General features: G+C 37.6%; 1 protein-coding gene across 7 annotated transcripts in view; it reads right to left on the reverse strand.

The window, feature by feature from the left end:
- SIPA1L1 (signal induced proliferation associated 1 like 1) overlaps positions 1-23,787 on the reverse strand; it is a 191,062-nt gene that overhangs the window by 25,359 nt on the left and 141,916 nt on the right. For all 7 annotated transcript variants that reach the window (XM_027707499.1, XM_027707516.1, XM_027707492.1 and 4 more), the window contains 4 exons: positions 20,716-21,292; positions 19,345-19,619; positions 13,225-13,503; positions 3,891-4,040 (listed from right to left, as the gene is read on the reverse strand). In XM_027707499.1, the coding sequence (XP_027563300.1) occupies positions 3,891-4,040; positions 13,225-13,503; positions 19,345-19,619; positions 20,716-21,292 (1,281 nt within the window). The remainder of the gene's footprint in view (positions 1-3,890; positions 4,041-13,224; positions 13,504-19,344; positions 19,620-20,715; positions 21,293-23,787) is intronic.

A 23,787-nucleotide genomic window follows, 5' to 3' on the forward strand; every position in this document is an offset into this window, starting at 1 on the left:
AGACACATAGTGTCTGTGTGCCATACCAAAGGCTTTTTTAGGGTTTGTATGCCTAAAAGCCTTTAAAACTTAAATCTACAGTTCTGTATTACATATAAATCACTTAAAAGTATGTAAGAATTATAGTTGGGTTCAGAATAGCAGATCAATCATTAAGAATTCATCAAGAACAATGCATTTCTGAGATTTTTTTTAATCAGACATACCCTTAAGGAAAAAGAGAACTCCACATGCACAGAATAACACACAGAATTTCAAGCTGATATATCATTTATATATCAGTGAGTTTCTCCAGCTTTAATGTATAACAAAATAACAGAAAATAAAATACCCGAACTGTGCTACAAGCTACAGACTGCCCCACACGACCTCCAACATAAGACACCCATCCAACTGTCAGAACAAGCTCAATGTGGTTCTCCCACTTAGAAGTTCAGGCATTTGTTAACCCACCAAAGAAACATCATATGACTCAGAACAACAAAATCCCATTCCCATCCCTAAAAGAGAAGCAGCTGGAACATGCCTGTAACATGCAGCACACCTTCAAAATATTGCATATTGAAATCCGGGCCTTCTAAAAATTTACCCAAACATGACCCTACTTCCCTTTTGTTCAATGCTCTCTAATTTACCGACATACATTTTGATGAATTAAAAAAAGTGAGGAAAACCTGTATATATCTGCCTTCTGGATACAAACAATTTACATTGAGGAAATTACATGAAGTGAGTAAATCCTTTTCCTTTTCTGTTCACACAGACTAGGTAGGATTTCACTTGATCAAATACCTAAATTAAACATGATGAATTCAATACCAATTCAACATACGCATAAAAAGTCTAAACACAGCATTTGAAAGGTGATTGATTTCTTAAGCACTGATCTGAGGTAATTTTCAAACTTCCAAGATTTGTGAACTATAATGGGAAGAATATGTTTTCATGATAAAATAACTAGAAGCTGGTACCTAAAAGTCAAAAGCCCAATCTTGGTGCAATGAAGTTACAATGCATCAATATTTTACTTTCTCCTGTAATGTCTTCATACCTAACCTCCACAATGTTCATATGTATAAAAGCAGTCAGTCTTGCATCTGGCATATTTTGTGATGTGGGATCTTTTTTCAAGTTTAGAAATATACAAACCCACCATATTTCTAATTTTATTTCATTAGAATCACTGCTCTACTAACTCAGCAGCAAGAAATGTCATTAGATTGCCTTTTTACATGAAGTGGGCTATTTTAACAGCAGGAATAATAAATGCAAGTGGTGCTATATTTTATGTCGCTTAAATATACAGCCCATTAGGGTATGAAGGAAAGAACCCCAAAAAATCGAAGGCGAAATCAATTTGGATTAAAAGAACAGTGAAATTGTTTAAATATACATTTTATCTATGTCATACGATGAAGCTTACTATTTTGGTATTTTTAAATTATTACATGTTACTTAGTAATTATTATTACATATACATACCTTCAGGTAAACACAGCATAAGTATACAAAACACATATATACATCAAGACCAATCTGGATATTCTTGAAGGCAGTGAAGTTTCTGCCTATATCCAGTTTAGGATATGGAACAATAATCAAGAAGAGGCAGCGGTTACTGCTTGCACCAGTGTCTGACAGGGGCTGGACTCACACCCATGCTTCTGGTCATTTACATTTCACAAACTTTCCAAATCTGTGATACTATGCAACAAGAAATAAATGCATACACAAGTAATGCAGTTGAGACTTCCTGCACTGGAACATTTCAGGGACTGAGTAGTACCTAGAGTACAGTGGAACCTCACATCTGGAAGATTACCTTCAGGACATGGTTTCCCCTTGGCCATTATTCCAGTCCACTTCTTCTCTAACATCTTAGCAATTATACACTGAACATCACCACAGAGCTGCCCTGAATCTGGTCTTTCAGATGAATCTCAACAGAACACGTACGTGGAACTGCAACGATTTTTAGTAATGTGACACACATTACACTGCTTATTGAGACAAAGAAAAGTTTCCTTCCTAATCACATTTTTCATGCTTTCCATTGAGCCTGGTAGAAAATGTTTGGAAATTCCCAAGCAAATATAATTCACATTTACAAGGACAGTATGAGAGGCAAACTGCTTTTCCTATAGGAACAGAACATAATCGTAATATAATTGGAGTTTAGTAAGTGTTTTCTTTTTAAAGAGCATCTAGTAAGGAAGATGCAAAGTTCATGCATTAATTCGTTCATTATTTCATTTAAACAATGTTTCCTTCCACTGAATTAAAACTTTAAAACCAAAAAGACTGTATACTCAAGGTTTCTAGGACACATGTCTTTGCTGAACTTGCAAAATGCTTAAAGAATTCTGTAGTGAACATATGTGTATAATTAACTTAAAGATGGAAAAGGGTTGGGATGGGTGCTGGTGTGCTCTGAGGCCAATTCAAAACAAAAACCCAAGAGTGTCTGAAAACCCCTTCCTACTCAAGCAGTTATGGTTGTGATGGTCTAAGGACATATGGCAGCAATACCTTTCTTGTAGTGCAAATGACATAATTGGAAAAGAGCAGACAAGATATTGGGAGCGCAAGCTGCTCCAAGGCAACACAAGTGCTGCTGGTGTGATGTGAATAAGCCAGAAAGTATGCAGCATATAAAGAGGTTATGTGCTTTTTTCCAGCTGCAGAGCTCTGGACACACGTCTATCTAGTTTCCCTACAGCAAAGTTTAATGGGTTTAGAGCAAATCTCCTAATGTGAGTAGGACTTAAGCACAAACTTAAACAATGACCAGAACAGGCCTTATAGTCTTATGAATCAAAGCCTTTACGAAGATGTGCAGCAGAGAAGAGATCGACTCTTCATAAAACCTCAAACTGAGCTGCAGGAAGGACAGGGAGGGCAAATCTTCAGTGCTGTGGAGCAAGAAGCAGCAATTTTTCAAATACATGATCAGAACAGCATTCTCTGGACTGACACAGAGCACCTAAAACAGGCAAAAGACAGGGCCTTGTACTAAGCAGTTCCTGACAAAGGCATTCAATCTTACTAATAACATATTTTTTAAAATAGAGAAAAAGGTATTTCTACTTTATAAAACCAAAATGAATTACACATAATGACCTGCGAAGTACTCAAGAATACTTCAGAGGAAGTTTTGCAGTGTAAACTATGAGCAATTTTGCCCCTTTATCTTCTCTACAGGAAGTAATTTGGAATGTGGCGGACAGCTCTTCTGCTGTCAATTATTTTTTTCTCTACTTGGAGATGTTTGATTTATTGCTCCTTTTGGTGCTCTCTGAAAATGATACAGATTTAATTTATTCCTCTGCAAGTTGCCCCTTACATTGACACTGGATCACTTCAGAGAGTTTGAAGATTTCTGGAATGTTGGAAGCCTTAAAAGAGGATGACTGTGAATATGTGAAAAAGAAGCCAGCTGTGGACTAATTAGCACTTTTGTGCCTACACATCTGAAGTCTTAGTTGCACTCTACACTATTCAACTATTAGCAGACTGCAAAGTCCCAAACCTATTACTTTTTTTATTTCACAATCTAAACCTGTGAAATGAAGCAATTTGTCACACTTCATTAACTACCTTTAATGAAGATTTTTAAATACATAAAGATCTCTTTGTACAGTAACCTGAGCAGTTGTAGACTAGGATCAGAGAGAGAGGTTAGATTGTAAAGGTGAAAGGGGGAAGCAAGGGATTTTTAAAACTGGCTTTTTCAAGAAGCATGACAGCGATATTTGAAAACAAACATGGTTTAATGCATGTAAACAACGGCTGACAGGAGGCTGTGTAAGCACTCCTTTAGTTTAATATAAGTTACAACAAATGAAACAGAGAACAATATGTTTAGAATATGTAAAAAGGCTGGTGCCTACCCTTCTGGCATAGATTTTTGTCTGTATGTGCCTCCAGTAGAGCCAGTCTCACTTGAGGACGATAAGTTGCTTGGAGAATTACGGCACTGTTGCGACCTCGCTAAGGCAATGGATGAAACTGTGACGTAGACATCAGAGCCAGGAGACAGTCTGTTCCAAGGAAATGAACCAGTCAAATCAGCAATACTGAACAGCAATATCAGACTGCAAAGCATGATGAACACTACCATGCAAATTGTCATATCAGCAAAGAAAATGATGGCATCATGGAGACAGTAGAAATTGCATCAGTTGAAGGATCAGACATTTTCCTCTTATTAATCTACTGGAAACCATGAAAAAAATCAACTATAAAAACCTGGATGCAGGGGAGTAAATGAAGAAAGGCCAGTGTGGAAAGAAAATCCTGACGCACACTAGAAAAAAAATCCCAGTTTCTAAAGTCATGATCTGTTGTTAGAAATTGATTGTAAGGAATAATGAAGCATGACACTCCTCAACAAAATACAGAATCATAGAATACACCACGTTGGAAGGGACCCACAAGGATCATCGAGTTCAACTCCTGGACTACCAAACAGAAGAAAATATTCCTAATTCTCACAGCAAACTCCTGCCTGGAATTTAAACTAACTATAGTGAGCTGTCTACGCAAACTCTTCCAAGAGTATCAAGCTTATCTCTATGCTACCAAATTGTCCACATTAAGACAAAAGGACTAAAAATGCAATGCTAACTATAACTAACACCTTAAAATTCTCCTAAATGCTTAACATTCTAATATAAAACTATCTCAACATATCAGAACTCTGATTCATATGAAGCCTTCAACTGTCAGAATAACCATATAGCAAATAGTCTAGAACTGCAACACATGCACCTGGGCAGAATGGCTGGAAGCTGCAGGCTTATACTGCTTGACTCATATAGCCTGTATAGTTGAAGGCTTTTTTAGGTAATTGTCAGCATTTTGTTTCCCAAACCTCAACCCAATTCACTGCTCTTAGCTAATTAGTTCTTTGCTGTTCTTTGTTCTACTCAGTGGTGACTGAAGCCATTCAGAACTTACACAGCAACTTAAGTGGAGTTTGAGTTCATGAACATCAAACCCCTACTGTGAACACAAACCTTTATTCATTTTATCTAGGAAAAATACTGTAAGTTGCACAAGTTAAATAGCAATTCAATATTTGAAAAATGGATACTCATTTCAGTGAAACATACAGATAGTTGCTTCAGTGCACAACTCAGATCTGGGGATTTAGAAGATCTTAGCCTAGCCATTTAATCCATATCTGTAAAGGAGTGGCAGATTTTAAATCAGCTCTCACCACAATACTGTAAGAATTTGAAAAGTTAAAAAAAACTTTTGAAAATTAAAAAACCACCATTGCACTGATTACTGTTACTCATGTATGTGTATATATCCAAGCAGTGTGTATGAGCATATATACATATACTCAATCAAATGTGCATTTGTCCTCCTCAGTATTACTGCAAAAAAGCAGTATACTAACAAAATCTTAAAATGGAAAGAGCAGTAGGACTGGATCGAACATCTTGATCATCTGAAATTCCATAAAGTGCATATGACTAACAGTAACTCTTTTTTTGATAAAAGAATTATCTAATGCCTGACCATGATGAATACTATACCAAATCCAGTAATTCCTTTCCAGAATACCAAACGGAATTTAACTTATCCCACATTTATCAAGCCACAACTCTGAAATACTTGATTGCAAAGAAAGTGGTTCAAGACTTGGAAACTTGGGGACCCATAAACCAAGCAGTTCATTTTCCCAGAAGCACTCTTAGAAAAAGAAAAAAAAATTAGTTTGTCTGACAAAAAACACACTTCCGGTAGCATTCACTCACCTATACAGGCACACACATTTAAACTCAGTTATGATTGCAAAGCAATACACCATTTAAAAGTATGACCTTTTTCCCCAATATCAAATTAGAATTGATGGCAAGGAAACCAATTACTTCTCGAATAATTTCTGTAAAATTATTTCCTGTTGGAAAATGCTTGCATTTTCACTTCAGATTCAGCTGTGCCTTTTCTTTACTTCCTATGCCTTACCCAAAAGTGACAGCACTGTTCAGAAGGAATCTCAAGATTTCAGAACTGTGTCATGGAGTTATAACTCATTTACAAAGATGAAAGACCTTGAGGGCAAACAAAATTGTATTATAAATGTGGTCTGAACAACAGCAATGAAAACCAGTCAGGTAGGACATTCTATTATTTAAAGCTGAAATAATTTTTTCTTAATACAGTTCACAGTTGCACTAAAAACCACTAATAGTACAAGACATTTAATTTTCTGTGAAACGTAACTAAGACAAAAGAACTTTAGAGTAAATTAGTTCAAATTTACTTTTTGAGCTCCTTTGAAAACTACTGATGAAAGCCACATCCCAAGACAGGTGTATTGTGTTAGCAGTATGCCCCTATAGCTAAGATATTCTGAGCTTGTCTTTTATTATGAATTAAAAATCATAGGTAAGATCTTACCTATTTCAAAAGACAGCTTTAAGAAGAAATTCCAAAATATTAAAGTGCATAAGTCCCACAACTGACTTTAAAAACAGGCCAAGCATCCATTGCATTAAACAGATACAATTACATTGCAGTCAATTGAACTAGGATTATACCATGCATGATTAAGTTCTAACAGATCTAGTTCACCCTGAAAGAACTGGTTGAGTCTTGCCAAGTCTTTTGTGAAGGCAGTGAGTGGGATGGATATACATTTATTTTGTTTAGTATGACAACGCAGACATCGAAAGCATCCATCTTGCTCTCAATAAATTAATTTCCATGTCATTAGCTGTTATTTTCCCCATGTCTTCACTATATATAGGTATGTAATACCATATGAAAAATGTCAGTCTAGCACACTTTGTGCCTATGGCCTAAGGCAGTCTAGTTATGTGATCATACACAAGTGCCTTCTCCCTTAAAATTGCATGGGGCACAGGTCCTAGTTTGTGCTACAACTTCTTCTGCAAGAGCTGCACAGCTCAGAAGTGAAGGAGGTGCAATCTGGCAGAAGAGGGAAAATGGCCTTACAGTCAAGGCATTTCAGTGCCGACTTAGCAAGCTGAATTCTTACTTTACACTTGCTGCAGCTCTCCAGTATGACCAGACATATTTGCTAAAGACCATTTTTCACTAGTCATCACTAATTGCAAGTTTTTCAAAGGCCTTATTTGATTCCAAGGCCCAATATACCTCTGAGCTGAAATCTTACTAAAGCAGTTGAAGTCAACTGAAGCTGTAATTTTAATATATAAAATATTAACAGTGCTGGGCACACTTCCAAATGTGAGATGCCCAAAATAAGACACAGTAAATGATTAGAACATTATTTATCATCTCTCTACCTTTGTTCTTAATCTGAAGAGGGCCAAAGACATCTCTTCTCACACAAGAATTCTGAAAATTAAGTTTAATTAATACCCGTGAAGCATTCAGAAACTACAGTAATGGGTGCCACTGTAAAGTTTAGAGGGAGTAATTGCATCTTTACAATAGGATTTGAATGTCATCCAGTAAATAAGAGATGGAGTAATGAAGAGGACAATAAAATATTAAATAGCTCTTCTTCAATGAGCTGCATCCACTGTGTGACCCGAATGAAGCAGATGTCTGCTGTTAAATTCTCATCATTTAATCAATGAAAGCATCTGAAAATACGGTTACACAAGAGTTCCGAATAAAACAGCACAGCAAATCTTAATGCTGGCATGCTTACCTTCCATGTGTTTGACTTTTGCAATCCTACTAATACTGCAAGCTGCGACAATTCTCTGCAAACACTGTCTCTATGCTCTCATGTTTAAAGGAAACCAATCAATTCAAAAAGGAATAAAGCATAAAATCAGCAGGTTTGAGAAAGGGGATAGTAAACGAAACAGAAAATGCAATCAGGATGTCATGTTGTACCTTCTTGCACCACACCATATACCTTCTCAAGTATTTTTCAATTTGATCATCATCTTTCAGAAAACACATACTGTAACAAGAAAAGATATAGAGGCAGGCAATGGGACAACCAGAGGTACAGAACAGCTTGCATATGAAGACACACTGAACAGGCTATATGGCCCCACAGATTATAGAGAAACTTATTGTATCTGCTTCAATCCATCCAAGCATGAATTGTACTGGATCAAGCAAACAATGATTACTCATTATCTCTCCCAACAAAAGAACAAGTAGGAAACCTAGAAGTATCGAAAGACCAAATAGCAGGCACCTGGATGAAGAGATACCATCCACAGCTATTAAACACAGCAGTATAGGTGTACCCAGCATCAGGCAATCTTAAAGGGCAGACAGCCGTCAGACAAGGTAAAGAATCTTCCTTTACGCTTGTAAGCATTTCTTACATCTTTCCCTGGTCCCTACTGATGGCCACTGTTAAACAAGACCGACCAATATTTGTCATGATACAGCATAGCTCTTCTCAGATGTTTTTGGATCACAAGAGTTTGGCCATACAGTCATGTGTGTCAATAAACCTTTGATTTTCCACTGCTACATCCAGCTCCAGGTCCTGGAGCTAATAGGAAGTACGTAATATATAATCTCATGTTAGTACGTTTTAATTTGAAGAACGTTATGAGAACCTTAAAATAACAAATCCTCAAACCCTGTGAAGTAGGCAACATGTGTGCTACAATGCTCATTTGACAGGTAGCAAGATGAGCACAAACACCTTGTTTATGTTAGAAAAAACATAACTCCTTCAAGTTCAACAGCAGCAGATTAGGATTTTTATATAAAATGGGATCTGCAAGAACTAACCTATAAACTACTACTGGCACATTTACTATCACTGACTACATGGGCATTGTTCAAAAAAGTACGAAATTTTAGGGCAAGACTGTGCTTCAAAGTCCTCAACAAGACATAAAACCAATCTTAATGATATTGTCCTAATAATTCTTACTGTGGAATTTTACTGCCACTGCGTGACCACAGCCATGCCATAATTCAGTTTTCCATTTGGTTTAATGATTGACTGTGCTCAGAAGTTTTCTAATAAGAGCCTTGAGCTTTCATCCAGTACAGTACTCAACTGCACACTGAAGTGCTCAAGTCCAGCAGCATGCTTTGACTACTGATTTTCATACTTTTCAAATGTTTGTCAAATCAAGTTTTAGTTAAGACTGGTTCCAGTTTATGATAAATTAATGAAGAACAGATTATTATCTTCCACTATCTCGCCTCCTTTCTTGATAAAGTTTGGAAACCAAGTGTACAAAATAAAAACTGAAAATGGGGAGGAAGGAAAAAAATAATCAAGCTCTATAATTACATCTTCTCCAATAACATTAGCTCTGGCATAATTCACATATATGTAGTTTATTGTTATTTTCCCTAATGTATCACTCTGATATTTATTTTGGGTTATAGGCTATATAGTGTCCCAAGTGGACTAATTATTGTTATGAAATAAACCATAACTTGGAAATTATTGCATTTATATTATTAGATTTTTCAGTCTTAATGTTGCAGTAACATTAGAGCTTTATTTTATGATTTATAAAGTTTTGGGCTATTCCTCCTGCCTACAAATATCCACATCAATCATGGCTACATCCAAGGATCCAGAATACTAAGAAGATCAGGGAAAATTTAAGTATAAGCTACTAAGTTGGATATATGAAGACAATCTATTTAGAAAGGGCTAATTTAAGTACTCTGCTGGTTAGACACAGGACTGGGCACTTGTCTGCCTTCTCAGAGTCAGGGATTGTCAAGAGACCTATTCCCCCACCTACAACAGCAGTCTCTACAGGGAGACAAGATGTTTTTATGTATATGAAGTGAAATTCTGTTCTCAAGACTGGTAATGCAGCTTTTATTTATTTCTAATACAGTTAAATGGACTAAAGGGAATATATCAACAAGGGTAAAAAATAAATTTATTTCACTCAGTATGCATATTTAGAGCCTCTAGCTATATAAACTGACCATCAGTAAAATATCACTAGTAGGTAATTTAAAAACATTACATCTGTACTACTTGTATTCTCAGAGCACTTTGTACTTAAAGAGGGAAACACCTGCCTGTTGTTTTTGTTTAAATTAAACCCCTCAAATCTTCAGGGATTTTTCTAAATATTTAATGTATGTCATGGATTTACTGCTAATATGCTACCATTAAAATGAGTAGTGTGTCAGGTCTGATGCATCAGAAATACTATAATGACTATTTCATTTTTTGAAATTCCACCTGATAGAGTTACAGCTAACCATGGTACTGACCTGTGGTCCGGGGCAACTGCCATCAGTGCTAGTTCCAAAGATCACCTCAGGTTCAGAGTTCAAAGAACCACGTGGATCAATTTACTACATGGTTTCTCAGGTGCCACATTCCTTAAAACAGATCATGAACTATAGATCACTGTTTCTTAATGGCACATGACATCTGCCATCACTGTCACTGTGCCCAGCTCAATAAACAAAGAACATGCAGTCAAAAGGGAGAAGCACAGAGGAATAAAGGCAAGCCCCAGTCTCAAAACAGTTAAGTATTAAGATCAAAAATTAACAAGTCTGAACTGCAGCTCAGCACCACAGAAACACAAGTGATAGCTAGTGATGTCTAGACCACAGTCAAAGATTAAAATTGATGTTACAGCTATAATTTAGTACTGAAATTACTTACTGATGCTCATCTTCATAGGTAAGTGCCCCACTGAAACTTGGGCAGTACCTTCTTTTTGAAAGTGAAGCTCTAATGTAATAAGGAAATCTAGAATATCTGTACTGCTTTGCTAATAAGCCATAATAAGAGCTGTCTTTTTTCTAAAACTACTTAAAATTGCTCTATAGAACATAAATACTGCAGAGAAAGACAACGAAGTAGCCATCTTGTATACAGTGGAGTCATGTTTATATTCATGTTAATTAGAGAGCTCTTTTTGGATCACAGTATAGATCCTGGTACCTAATTACCAGGTTAGCCTTGGTCCTCCATTTCTGCAACAAATCAATAGCTGAGCAAAGAACAAGTCATAGGGAGTAAAGCACAGAGGAGCACCATTGCTGCTACCTGTACCAGAAACACATACAGATTCCAGCACCTCCTGACAGGTGATCTTTACTCTAGGGAAAGTATGAAAGTTAATGGTGAAAAATTCAATGAGACAGTAGTTACAAGGGCTATGAGAATCTCATCGTTGTTGATTTCAAGATTTTGCACAATAAGAAGTATCTGAGCTTCCCCAAAAGCAAAGCTTTCTTTTATCATGTAAAGACAAATGAGTCTTGCAGTGAGTTTATTGTTGGGCTTTTTTCCCCCTCCAGTATTCCATAAAATGACAAAAATGTATTTTTCTTTACTTTAGCTGAAAAGATATTAACCTTATGCAACCGCTGATATATTTAAACTTGATTCAGCCAAGACTAACATGTTTAGCAGACCAGAAAGATGACAGAAGACAGTTTTCAGGCATCCAAAAATATTTCCAGCGAAATTTAAAAGTTATTTTGATAATATACTTTTAAGGATTAAAGATCCAACAGAAACCTTTTTGAATAATAATAAAAAAATACCTAAAAGAATGTCTAGAGGAGAAAAAACCCAGCTACATGCCCTGAAAAAGAAGAAAATGGAAAGTCAAGGTTTCACTTTTTGAAAACTAATACTGACTCTATGGAAACGTAATTTTCACTTTGCAAACATTTGTCAGGCCATAACCCCTCTCTAGAAGCCTCCAGTGAGTGGATAAACCTTGAATGCTTTAGGTGTGCAATGTTGTCTGCATATGATTTTATGCACAAGAAACACTCAGTTGTGAATACCCCGTCTCTCGATGCGGCCAAAGGCTCCCTCTTCGACATAAGTTGCAGAACAGCCAATTAAAGATTCTAGACAAAGCTCTTTGTTTAATACCATGAAGAGATGGTCTGAAAAAACCAGCAACGCAACTGAATCTGATTATCTGACACTGCCTTAAACTTTGCCCAGGTATTACTATGCCTTCTATAACTACAGGGTGAGATTCTACAGCACTGGAGAGAGCAAAAACCCCACCACCTCAGCTCTTATTCCTTCCAATTCAGCATCTCCCTGTCTTCAGCTGTAACAGGCAGATATGGTCTGTAGCAATGCAATTTTTATGTTGGTCCAAATATACCATTAGAGAGCTAAGTCCAGCATTTCACTGGTTTCTGCAACCTTTTTCACAGACAATCTAGTGAGGTTGTCTGTGAAATTATTAGTGCCTTCAGTGTTGCAAATATTGTTTTGCAACTCATACTGATGGGACATTAAAGTATACATCTATGAAAAAGAAACTAAGAAAATAAAGTCCTTACCAACTATTATAATTTCTTAACAAGGTGTCCTACACAGAATTTTCAATTTCACTTTAGTAGTTTCTTGGTCTTGGCTGTACCATCTTTGAACAATTTTTTTTTATCCCCAGTTCTTCACGATGTGAAAAATGCTTTAAGTTAATTCATTAGAACACCCTTTACATTTTCTACAATATGCATCTTATTACTACTGCTTTATATTTTTCAACCACATAGCATGATCAGAACCCATATAAACCTTTTTTTCCCCTAAGGAATTGTCCAAAGTAAGAAATACAAGCTATAAGCTTGTTTCCCTCCACAGATCTCATTGTAAATGTAGAGACAATGACAGATTTGTATAGATAACCAAAACAATGAAAGTTTATTTGAATACTATCAAATAGGTATTTTTCCATGAAAGAATGAAAATACTATGACGTGATAGGCCTGATACCTTTATCTTAATAATCGCTTTCTGGATTTAAAAACTCAAAAAACCAGAAAACCCCAAATCACCTTGGAAAAATTGAAACGTAAACCAATTTCTTCTCTAGCCTAAAAACTCTTAACACCCCTCAGTCAGAAAAATTAGCTTTCTGTGCTGGTCAGAATTCTGCTAAAATTTCTGTCAGATGCTATTTCTGCCTTGGGTGCTTTAGGCAATTCCACCAAGCCTATGAACAAGATAAATTTTTTATTTCTTTTTTCAAAATGCAGTAGTTCATGAACACTTAGCTCTAAAACTTTGATTGTAACTCATTTAAAACTTAAATAACAATACAGCATTTTCAGAATACCAACACAGGGGAACAAAATCCCAGAATACTTCATTTTGTGGTTAATCACACCAGAAAAGGTATTTCCTTTTGGCTATTCATGCTGTCTTTTGACTAAATAAAACCAAGATTAAAAGCAGTCTTCAGATACTTAGATAAAACTCTTGTGATTTTTTTCTGACAAGATTCTGAGCAGCAATGAAAAGCCATTTGCAAAGAAAACACATACCTCCGGCTCTCCAATGGGCGCCCATCACTAGAGATGCTTCGGGGAATGTTGGCCGCTCGTTCTGGAGGTGGCACTTTCCCTTCTCCTTTTCCAGAGCCAATCCTAGATGGCACCGGACTTTGTATTTGAGATGGTACCTGAGCCACATGAGGTCCCTGTCCTTTGCTTGCATTTCGCTGCCATTTATTATTATTCCTGAAGGGAAATTTGAATTCATACGACATTCCTTCATTCACTTTGTACTCCATCACTGGCATACGGTAGTTTTCTGAAGAACTCCTGGAAACGAAGAAATAAATACATCCTGTTCATAAGAATAGAAATCTTAATACAGAAGGTGAATCAATTCTATGGAAGAGTAAATGTAAGATTTTGCTTTTTAGAAACATATATTTAACAAATATTAAAATCATCAAATTGTTTAGGTTGGAAAACACCTTGAAGATCATTGAGTTCAACCTTTAACTTAGCATTGCCAAGTCCACTAAACCATGTCCCAACCACCACATCTACATGTCCTTTAAATATCTCCAGGAATGGTCACTCAATCACTTCCCTGGGCAGCCTGTTCCAATGCTTGACAATCCTTTTGGTGAAAAAATTTTTCTTAAAATCCAATCTAAACCTCTTCTGGCACAACTTTAGGCCATTTCCTCTGGCCCTGTCACTTGTTACTAGGAGAATAGAACAATCCCCACCTTGCTACAACCTCCTGTAAGGTAGTTGTAGAGAGCAGTAAGGTCTCCCTTGAGCCTCCTTTTCTCCAGGCTAAACAACCCCAGCTCCCTCAGCCAGCCACTCCTCATCACACTCGTGCTCCAGACCCTTCACCAGCTTTATTGCCCTTCTCTGGACACACTCCAGCACCTCAATGTCTTTTCTTTTGTGAGGGGCCCAAAACTGGACACAGCATTTGAAGTGTGAATACAGAGGGACAACCACTTCCCTGGTCCTGCTGGCCACACTATTTCTGATACACGCCAGGATGCTGTTGGTTTTCTTGGCCACCTGGGCACACTGCTGGATCATGTTCAGCTGGCTGTTGACCAACACCTCCAGGTCCTTTTCCACTGGGAAGCTTTCCAGCCACTCCTCCCCCCAAGCCTGTAGCATGGGGCTGTTGTGACTCAAATGCAGGATGTAGCATTTCACCTTACTGCACCTTATATAGTTGGCCTTAACCCATCAATCCAGTCTGTTCAGATCCCTCTGCAGAGCCTTCCTACTCTCCAGCAGTCCAATACTCCCACCCAGCATAGTGTCATCTGACTGAGACATATAGACCCAGCATAGTGTCATCTGTGAACTGACTGAGGGTGCACTTGATCCCCTTTTTCAGATCAATGGTAAAGATATTAAACAGGATGGGCCCCAATAACGAGCCCTGGGAAACACCACTAGAGACTGGATGCCAACTGGATATAATTCCATTCATTACTGTTCTTTGGGCCCAGCCATCCAGCCATTTTTTTTATCCAGCAAACAGAGCACCTGTATAAGCCATGAGCGGCCAACAACATCCACAGCCTTTCCTTCATCCACCAAGGGGGTCACCTTCTCACAGAAGGAGATTGGGTTATTCAAACAGGACCTGCCTTTGAAATGCATGCTGGCTGGGTCAGATCCCCTGATTGTCCTGTACATGTTGCACAATGGCACTCAAGATGACCTTCCCCAGCATCGAGGTCAGGCTGACAGGCCTGTAGTTCCCTGGATCCTCCTTCTGACCCTTCTTGTAGATGGGCATCACACTGGCTTGCCTCCAGTCACCTGGGAGCTCCCTGGTTAGCCAGGACTGCTGATAAATGATGGTGAGCACTTGGCACCACCTCTCTTAGTATTCTTGTGTGGAACCCATCCAGTCCCACAGACTTGTGTGTATGCAGGTCACTGAGCATTTCCCCTTGGATTATGGGAGTTTCACTCTGCTCCCTGTCCCTGTCTTCCAGGGCAGGAGGCTGAGTACTCGGAGAACAACTGGTCTTACTATTAAAGGCCAAGGCAAAGAAAGCATTAAGTACCTCAGCCTTTTCCTCATCCTTTGCCACTGTTTCCCCTCACATCCAATAAAGGATGGAGACTCTTCTTGGCCCTCTTTTTATTCTTAATGTATTTACAGAAACATTTTTTATTGTCTTCTACAGCAGTAGACAGATTAATTTCCAGTTGGGCTTTGGCCCTTCTAATTTTCTCCCTATGTAATCTCACAATATCCTTGTAGTCCGCCTGAGTTGCCTGCCTCTTCTTTCAAAGGTCATAAACTCTCATTTCTTTCCAGAGTTCCAGCCAAATCTCTGTTCAGCCAGGTTGGTCTTCTTCCCCGCCAGCTCATCTTTTGCCACATGCAGCCAACCTGCTCCTGAGCCTTTAAGATTTCCTTCTTAAGGCACATGCAGCCTCCCTGGACTTCTTTGCCCTTCAACACAGACTCCCAAGGGACTTTACAATCAGGCTCCTCAACAACGCTACCATTTCATGTGCCCAGGATGGCCTCCAACCAGCATATCACACACCTTTTCTGTTTATAAACAGCAGGTACAGCAGGCCAACTCCCCTATATAGTTCAGTCATCAGCTGTGTCAGGAAGTTATCTTTCACACACTCCAGGAAGCTTCTAGGCTGTTCTCCCTCTTCTGTATTGTATTTCCAGCAGAAAGTTGAAGTACCGCCCAAGAAAAAGGACCAAGTGATGGTGACAGTCTGCCTTTTCTTCCTGATGAGTGATCCCTAACAGACTCCTACCATGGTATCTGCTTTGCTGGCCTTCCCTCTAATTCTTACCCATTAACAACCCTATTGTCACCATCATTAAGCCCTAGACAATCAAACACTCCCTAACATACAGGGCTACCCCAAAACCTCTCCTTCCTTGTCTATCCCTTCAGAATGGTTTATAGTCATCCATGGCAGCATTCCATTTGGTCGAGTTGATACTCTTCATCTGATTACTGGGTTATAAAGGTAAAAAAAATGCTAGAAGGGCATCTTCGTATCTCCACTTCTTAATTTGAAAAAGTCATGGGCTTTAGAACTTACCTGCACCCAGACAAATAAGACCTAAAATGTTTCTTCTTTTTGAGACATGTCTTTCTGATGCACAGACATTAAAAGACAAGAGTCCCATGAAATAAGGCACTTTGTTTAATTTTCAAACATCTTTGGCTTTGGAGTACCTCAGTTGATAAACCTGCACATTATGGAAACAAAACACTTGCTCAAAATCGTAGGTGCCAAGCCCAAAAGCTGCCCATTGCTTCCCAAGGAACAGGACAGCACAAAAATTGGACTAGAACAGCACATAAGCTAATGCAATCCACATAAGAAGCAGGGCAAACTTCTGTATGTATTTCAAATGAGATACTTGGAAAAAAGACATGATCTTCATCTTCCGTGAGGATAATGATGGTATTTCTCTTGACAAGTTTATATCTATCTATATAATATAATATGTCTATATAATATATATATCTTTATCATGATTACTTTGTTAATCTACACACATCACTATCTAATGGGAAGAAAAATAAACAATCAGTGCAAAATTTTGAACTTCTAGCTCTTCCTCTAAGAGATTACACCATTAGGGATGAGAAATACCAGTATCTCTTCCCAGCTAAAATAGAAAACAAAACAGAAATTGCTAATGTCAGTATGGCCAGATAACAAGTTGTACAGGCTAATAGGAGAAGACAAACAGTTCATGCTGAGGTCTTGCTGTCTGCAATAAACTTATTTTGTGGTTTTACTTTGGCCTACCCTCTAGTCTTGATCTGCAAATTAATTGGTAGTTGGAAGGCATGAGTTGTGCTTCTGAAGCACATGTAGTTGAGCTTCATCTGAAAGTGCTTCCTGGCCACTCTGATGTGATCCACTACACAGTGGATGGGGATGATCTGGAGATTTGTTTTCAAAGTCCACTCACAACTGAACTAAAATACTGATATCCTTGTTTCTTCTTTTCACTTCATATTCTCTGCTATTCTCCCCCCAGTGCTTATGCACTTCAGTAGTTGGGTTTCTCTTTTTTTTCCCCGACATAATTACAGTTTAAGAAGCAGGAATACACAATTTCCTCTGGATGCTGTGTCCTTAGCTTCAAGGTCAGCAATCAGTCCACTAAATGAGTTCAGTAGCCATGCTTTAATGGCTGGTTTAGTACAGATATAACCATAACAAGGCCTGCCTCTGTGTAGGGCATTAGAATATGAATTGGGGTATTTGGTTGTATTTTTGCATCTGCTACTGACCTTGTACATGTGTTTGTTGTCAAGTCAGCTTATCTAACTGCATCTCTGCTCTTCCTCTAGCTTCATGCCAATCAATTTATTAGGATAGGGACTGCTTCTCTTATGAATGTACTGTTCCAAGCAGAATGGATCTTCATTTTAGTTACAGTCTGCAGAAGTTACTGTAGTAGAAATACTAAAAGGTCTCCAGAGGACACAACAAAAGGACTCCAATTTCAGAAAACTGATTGCCAAAAGAGAAATTGCTTTGTGCAAACATTTAACTGAAATCTCTTTGTAGGACAGTGACAAGTTCAAGACACAGTTCCTGAACCTTTATGATTTTGGATAGAGCAAACAGGTTCAAGAGTTGCTTTATGGAATTTTATAACTAGCAATAACCCACCATGAACATTTGCTCACTACAAGACAACAACAAAACTCACTGATACTGAGTGCAACATTTCAAAAAGTGTAGTCATTTCTGTTACTGCTATCAGTTTGGATAAACTAAAGGTAAGCCTGCTTTTGGCTGTACTTAATTAAGTTCAGGAATAATAGGATCTGTGCTTTCCACACAGATTTTTCAGCTCTAATCCTTTTGCAGTGACTGCAGCTGAACTTTCCATTTGCTTGGGCTGCTAAATACTGTTCAAAAGCTTTCCAAATACCTCATCAGTGACCTTATGCCACTGCTCATTTTAATTCCTGACATGTATTCAATTTTCCACTGACAACTGAAGGACAAATAAAACTCCTTTTCTCTTTGCTCCTTTTTTCTTACTATTTACAAAAGGAGTTAATATAGCTCACATTAAAAACAAACATGGATTTTTCTTTTATAGAAGTAAAAGGTCTTTGCTCAGAGACATGATTTCATATCAATGTAATAAATATGCATTTAAGTTCAACCCCAACCTTAAGTATACAAAGATTTAGCAACTACCCTACAAAGATATTGACTGATTAGAAAACAGCCATGCAAAACGCTCTCCGTCTCTCAGTCCAAGGAACACACTGAACTTTGGTAACTGTACTGGCTTCTTCTTGGCAAATCTAGCATAAACCTTCAGCTAGCTTGCAGGCAAATTTATTCCATTAAAGATCATTCCATTTTAATCATATAGCATTTGCAAGATATAAATACAAGATGTCAGGAATATGGGAATCAGATTTAGTGATGTGGTTGAATGCTACAGACAAATGCTGAGAGTTCAGATGGAAGCAGTAAAAATTATAAAAACTTCCTTGTGAATTCTGGAAAAATGGAGGAACTTAATGTACAGTTTAACAAAAAGGCATGTATTACTGCTTATTTCTGATCAAGCAATTTTTAAAGCTATAAAAGCAATAGTATAGTTGGCACAAGCTTCAGGCTTAATATGGATGGGAAGTGAGAGAGATGCAGCAAGATCTACTATTGAGTAAAGAAGAACTACTGTTTGAAGCAATTTTTCTGGCTAGATCCATACCTTTGATAAACCCTTATCATTTACAGCCTTACTGTGAAAATAGAAGAATGTAAGTCTATTCATAGCTTTCAAGAATTATATCCACAGGCATTACAAATTACCAACAAATGAGATAGCAGGGAGGGAAGCGTATGATTCATTTTGATGAATCCTAAACACACAATTGTCATCAAGAAGTTGTTTGATTTCCATGAACTTCTTCACACATTTATTAAATTTTGGTATTCAAAATTTTTGGGGGGGCCTGGAGACTGAATATGGGTGGTTTTTCCTGCTCTCCTCTTTCACCTTACAATACTAGATGCTATATTGCAATTATACCATGGTTTTTGGAGGTTAACACTTATTCTGTGATGTTTCTTCCCCCACAACCCCAAAAAATAAGATACCATTTTAGAGCAAATATAGTTACTATAAAATACCTGCGTGGTGTGCAGTCTTCATATGGAGGGACAATGACCACTTTCACTGTTACTGATGTTCTGAGAAGATCAATCATTTGCTCATGGCTCAGAGTGGCTACAGCCACCTTGCAGATTTCCACCAGCCGGCTGCCCTGTCTCAGTCCCGCCTGCCACGCGTAGCCATAGGGCTCAACATCTGCCACAATGCCTTCATAGTTCACATGGAAACCCAGCTGACCCAGACCATTCCTACGCAGAGTCATTTCCACTGTTTCACAGCCCTTAGTCACAAGCTGTGAATTGAAATGAAGACAGAATTTAATGCATTGAAAGGCCTCCAGTGCTAACAGAGGTTTTAAGCACCCCATTTTTGTAAAATCAACCAACTCCCAAGACGGTGGGGCATGATCAATGAATATATAATGCAGACCTAGGTTCATAATCAGCTGAAATGGATCTTGTCGCTCAAACTAGTATTTTCAGTAGAATCTGGTTAGCCAAGTTCTGCCTTGGAATTTTTACTGAAACCACATGAATTTAGAAGGTACATAGCAGCACACAACAGAAAAACACATGGATTTACACAAGCATCTCTATCTTTTACACTTCAGCAGCCAAATAACCACTCTACATTTCTAGCTGTTTCAGTAAGCTGCAAGATTACTTTCAGTCAGAATATGGTGGCATGTAGCAACTAAGCACAGGAAACTGGTGGCTATGCCAACTCTTCTATGTCCCATGAACATGAATACCATCAAAAGCACTTTAAGAGGGTCTAGGTTTCCTTTTTTTCTGGTCATTATACAACTACAGTTGTGAAATTACAGGAAAGACAGTGAAACATAACACATTCTTTCATAACTTCATAGGTAAAAAAATTACATGGACAGATGTTCTATAGAGAGATTCTATGATTCACTGCATTTTTAGTTTATCACATGCATTTAGAGAACATCTGAAGGTTGCAATGGGGATTGAGATTACACCCTGCTGGCAACATACTAAGTCAATCTCAAAGATATCGCAGTTTCATTTGAAACAAGATACAACAAGCCTATAAAACAGAGAAAGAGGAGAAAAACAAGGAAAAGAAATAATGTGACACTTCTGTATTTGTTGTGTGGGAGTAAACTATGCATCCTGCTCTTTTGAATATATTGAGACATTTTTGACACACACACAACCTGCTGAGGTTGGCTGTTATCTGATTAAAGTGAAAGCAATATTAGATTTTGAGAAATAAGAGCAGGAAAGTCCTTATAGATTTCATGACAAACAATTAAAACAGTTTTAGGGATCCCAGGCATTATTTCAATTGACACTTTACATGGCAGCTGAGTGAGAGAAGAAAGCAAAGAAGGGGAATCAAACAAGAGAACACATTCTAACCTCCAGCCTTTTGACGATCTCTTTGATATCATCAATGTTGCTGATGAAGCTCTCCAAAGAAACACATTCACCTCTCTCATAGAATATTTTGATATTTGTGTCCGTTGAAGTCCACCCTATCACATCTCGACAGGAGCAATTGAACACGACGCTTTTTGTGTCCTGTTCAATGAGGACTACAAACTCATTAGAGATGCCTAGGAGACAGTCTATTTCCATACCCTTGCTGTAGTCTTTCGCATGGACACTCCATACAATCGCACCAGAACTATAGATCTCTGCTCCTGGATAAGGTTTGGACTTTTCTTTCTTTTTTGAAGCAAGTGAGATGAATGGGAACTTGCCAGAAGGGTCAATAGGTGTGTTGGTGACATTCTTCTCTGCCAAGTCTTTCAAGTACTCTTGACGGGTCCTAGTGGCCATTGCACGAAACTTTTCTGATTTATGAGCAGCATTCTCTGCATTAATGACTTTGGCTAGTAAGAAGTCCCTGAACACATTTGACTTAGGAAACGTCACACCTTTTGGAATAGGTGGTCCAAAGGATGGTACATCTCTGGATCTTGTCACAGCAACACTAAATTAAATAAAAGAATAAGGAAGAAACAGCATTTCACTCAATGGAAATTCAGCAGTTTCTACATACAGAAAATACATTCTCTTTTTTCCGAAAGCCCTCAATTTTTTCTTTCCTTTTCTCAGAAACATGGTTATATTTACATATTAATGTTGCCAGTGTGGAGATTATGTCCCCCCAACGGAATAACCAGAAGGCCACTTCTTTTTGCATATAGACATTTTTGAGTCATTCCCACTACCACAGCTTAAAAAGAGCTTCAAGTGCAAAACTGTAAGCTTTTTTGATAAAGGAATCGCTCATGTATGATACTTCTGAGTTTTGTTTGGATCTAGTACAAAAAGAAAATTTCTAACTCGCACAAAAGCTAGCTTAGAATTTAGCTACCTAATGCTGAAAGGCTCATCTGAAAGCAATGCAAAGTGTATGATCAATACTAGAGATACAGATTAAATGAACGTATTAAAAAGATGAAGGCAATAGTCATCTCACAAGGCCAGTTTCACTGTGAAAATCATCTTCTGGTGACTGAATGCCTATGTACATCACACTACTGTTTGTGTTTTAAATTCCTGGACTGAAAACCTCACTAGCTGATACTGCATGCTAGTGATAGAAGCAGACTCCAAGAATACTAGAAATAAGAAATTTTTCAGAAGTTTAGCGATACATAGTAGGAATAAATACTTTCTTTTTCCTTTCCTTTCTTCCTTTTAGTTTCTGTGGCAAGTGACAGACTGACAATAAGATTGCCTTAAGAAATGGGACAAGCTTAGCTATTCTCAATTGTCAATTCCCTTTTGATATTAATCAGATGAGTTGTTTGGCATCACTGAAGATTTGACATTCTAATACAGTATCATTCACTTGGAAATTTGTCCTAAGAAGAGACTGACAACTGTACTTTGATAGTTTTGTGACAAGAAATGCTCCAACAGCTTAAACAGGATTTACCACATATTTATAAGTAGGCCTAAAAAAGCATTAACTAATTTTGGCCAAATTACCATGGTAATGGAGGCAAAGAAGAATGAAACTTGATCACATTAGAAAAGTACGTGGTGTTCCATTTAGAAGACTGGCTGGTATTATTTTCACATTTTGTTTCTATCTGAATCCTTTAACATAATCAGAGAAATCCCCCCAAAATAGCAGTAACTGAGACTGCAGATTAAATCTTTTGCGGGAGCACATAGGAACACCAGAAATAAAAATGAAGTCACCCTTTCTTTAACTATATCTTCTCGCTTTGAGTGGTGGGGTGTTTTGCTTGTTTGGTTTCGTTTTGTTGTATCAAGGGATTTTTTAATTTAAATTTTCTGGCAACTGATATTGAGAGATGTCATTACTGTCAAATTTCTTCCAAATGTATGCCAGTATATCTAAAAGTATGCAACAGGGGGTGCTCATGAAGCAACTATCTGACTCACTTTCAGTGGTCCTAAGGAGTCTGTTATTAAGAGATGGAATCCTACGTGTTAAACACAATTACTGGATACAATGAAAAACTACTAGTAAGATTTTGCTTGATTCCATTTTCAGTATCATGAATCACAGGGGTAAGAATTCAATCTTTAACACATGCCCGAGAAGTTTTAAAGACTGAGTGATGCCGACAGAGACACTGGAGTTTTGAAATACTGTTTATCTCAGTTGGGAGGGAGAATCACTGGCCAAGACAGTGCTTAATTTTATTCTGTTTATGTAGTTTTCTAATATAAATTCCAGTACATTTTTATGCTATATTGTTTCCTGTTTTGTCTAGAATTATGAATCTATGAAACTCTTCCAAATAATTCAGTGAAAAAGAGGTCAGACTTACTTTGAAAAGTTTCCTAGAAAAACTTTTCATAATAGAATTCTATAAATTTAAATCAAAGAGTTTGCAATGAGAGGACAGAAAAAGAAATAATTATAATCTTAAAGACAATACAGAGAACATACAATGTCCTGGTGATCTCCTGTATCACACACAATTATTTTTCCTACCTCTTCCCCCTTCCCTTAAAATTTAAGCCCGTACCATCACTAAAGCCAAAATTACTACTAAGTAACCAGTAAGGTTACAGCCCTTGCAGTTGTAAACACTTGAAAAATTAAGTGATTCAAGAGTCTGAAGGTCAGAAATACAACCCTCATAATATTTGAATTTATCACAGTTTAGCAAGTATAAATCTTTCCCATGCCTTTTAAAAGAAAGAAATTGAAAATATGCAGTCATATTACTTAAAATAATAGCCCAAAGCAGATTTTATTTATGTTGTAATATGCAATTCAAATGGAAAATGCATCTGCAGCCCTTGTGGATGCATTTCCTACCTTCTCTTTACTTCAAAATAATTTTCTGTACAGAGCTGAAACATACGTCTAAGAGTTTAAGAATCAGCTGTGTCCACATAAATTATGTAGCAGTTGAATTTGTCAGTAAATTGCCTAAAAATGCATACCAAAATGAATATTCCTACTCCAGGAGAGTTAATACATGTACAAAGTTC

The sequence above is a fragment of the Neopelma chrysocephalum genome, unplaced genomic scaffold (genome assembly GCF_003984885.1).
Source record: "Neopelma chrysocephalum unplaced genomic scaffold, ASM398488v2 Primary Assembly neopelma1_24, whole genome shotgun sequence".
Classification (NCBI taxonomy): domain Eukaryota; kingdom Metazoa; phylum Chordata; class Aves; order Passeriformes; family Pipridae; genus Neopelma; species Neopelma chrysocephalum.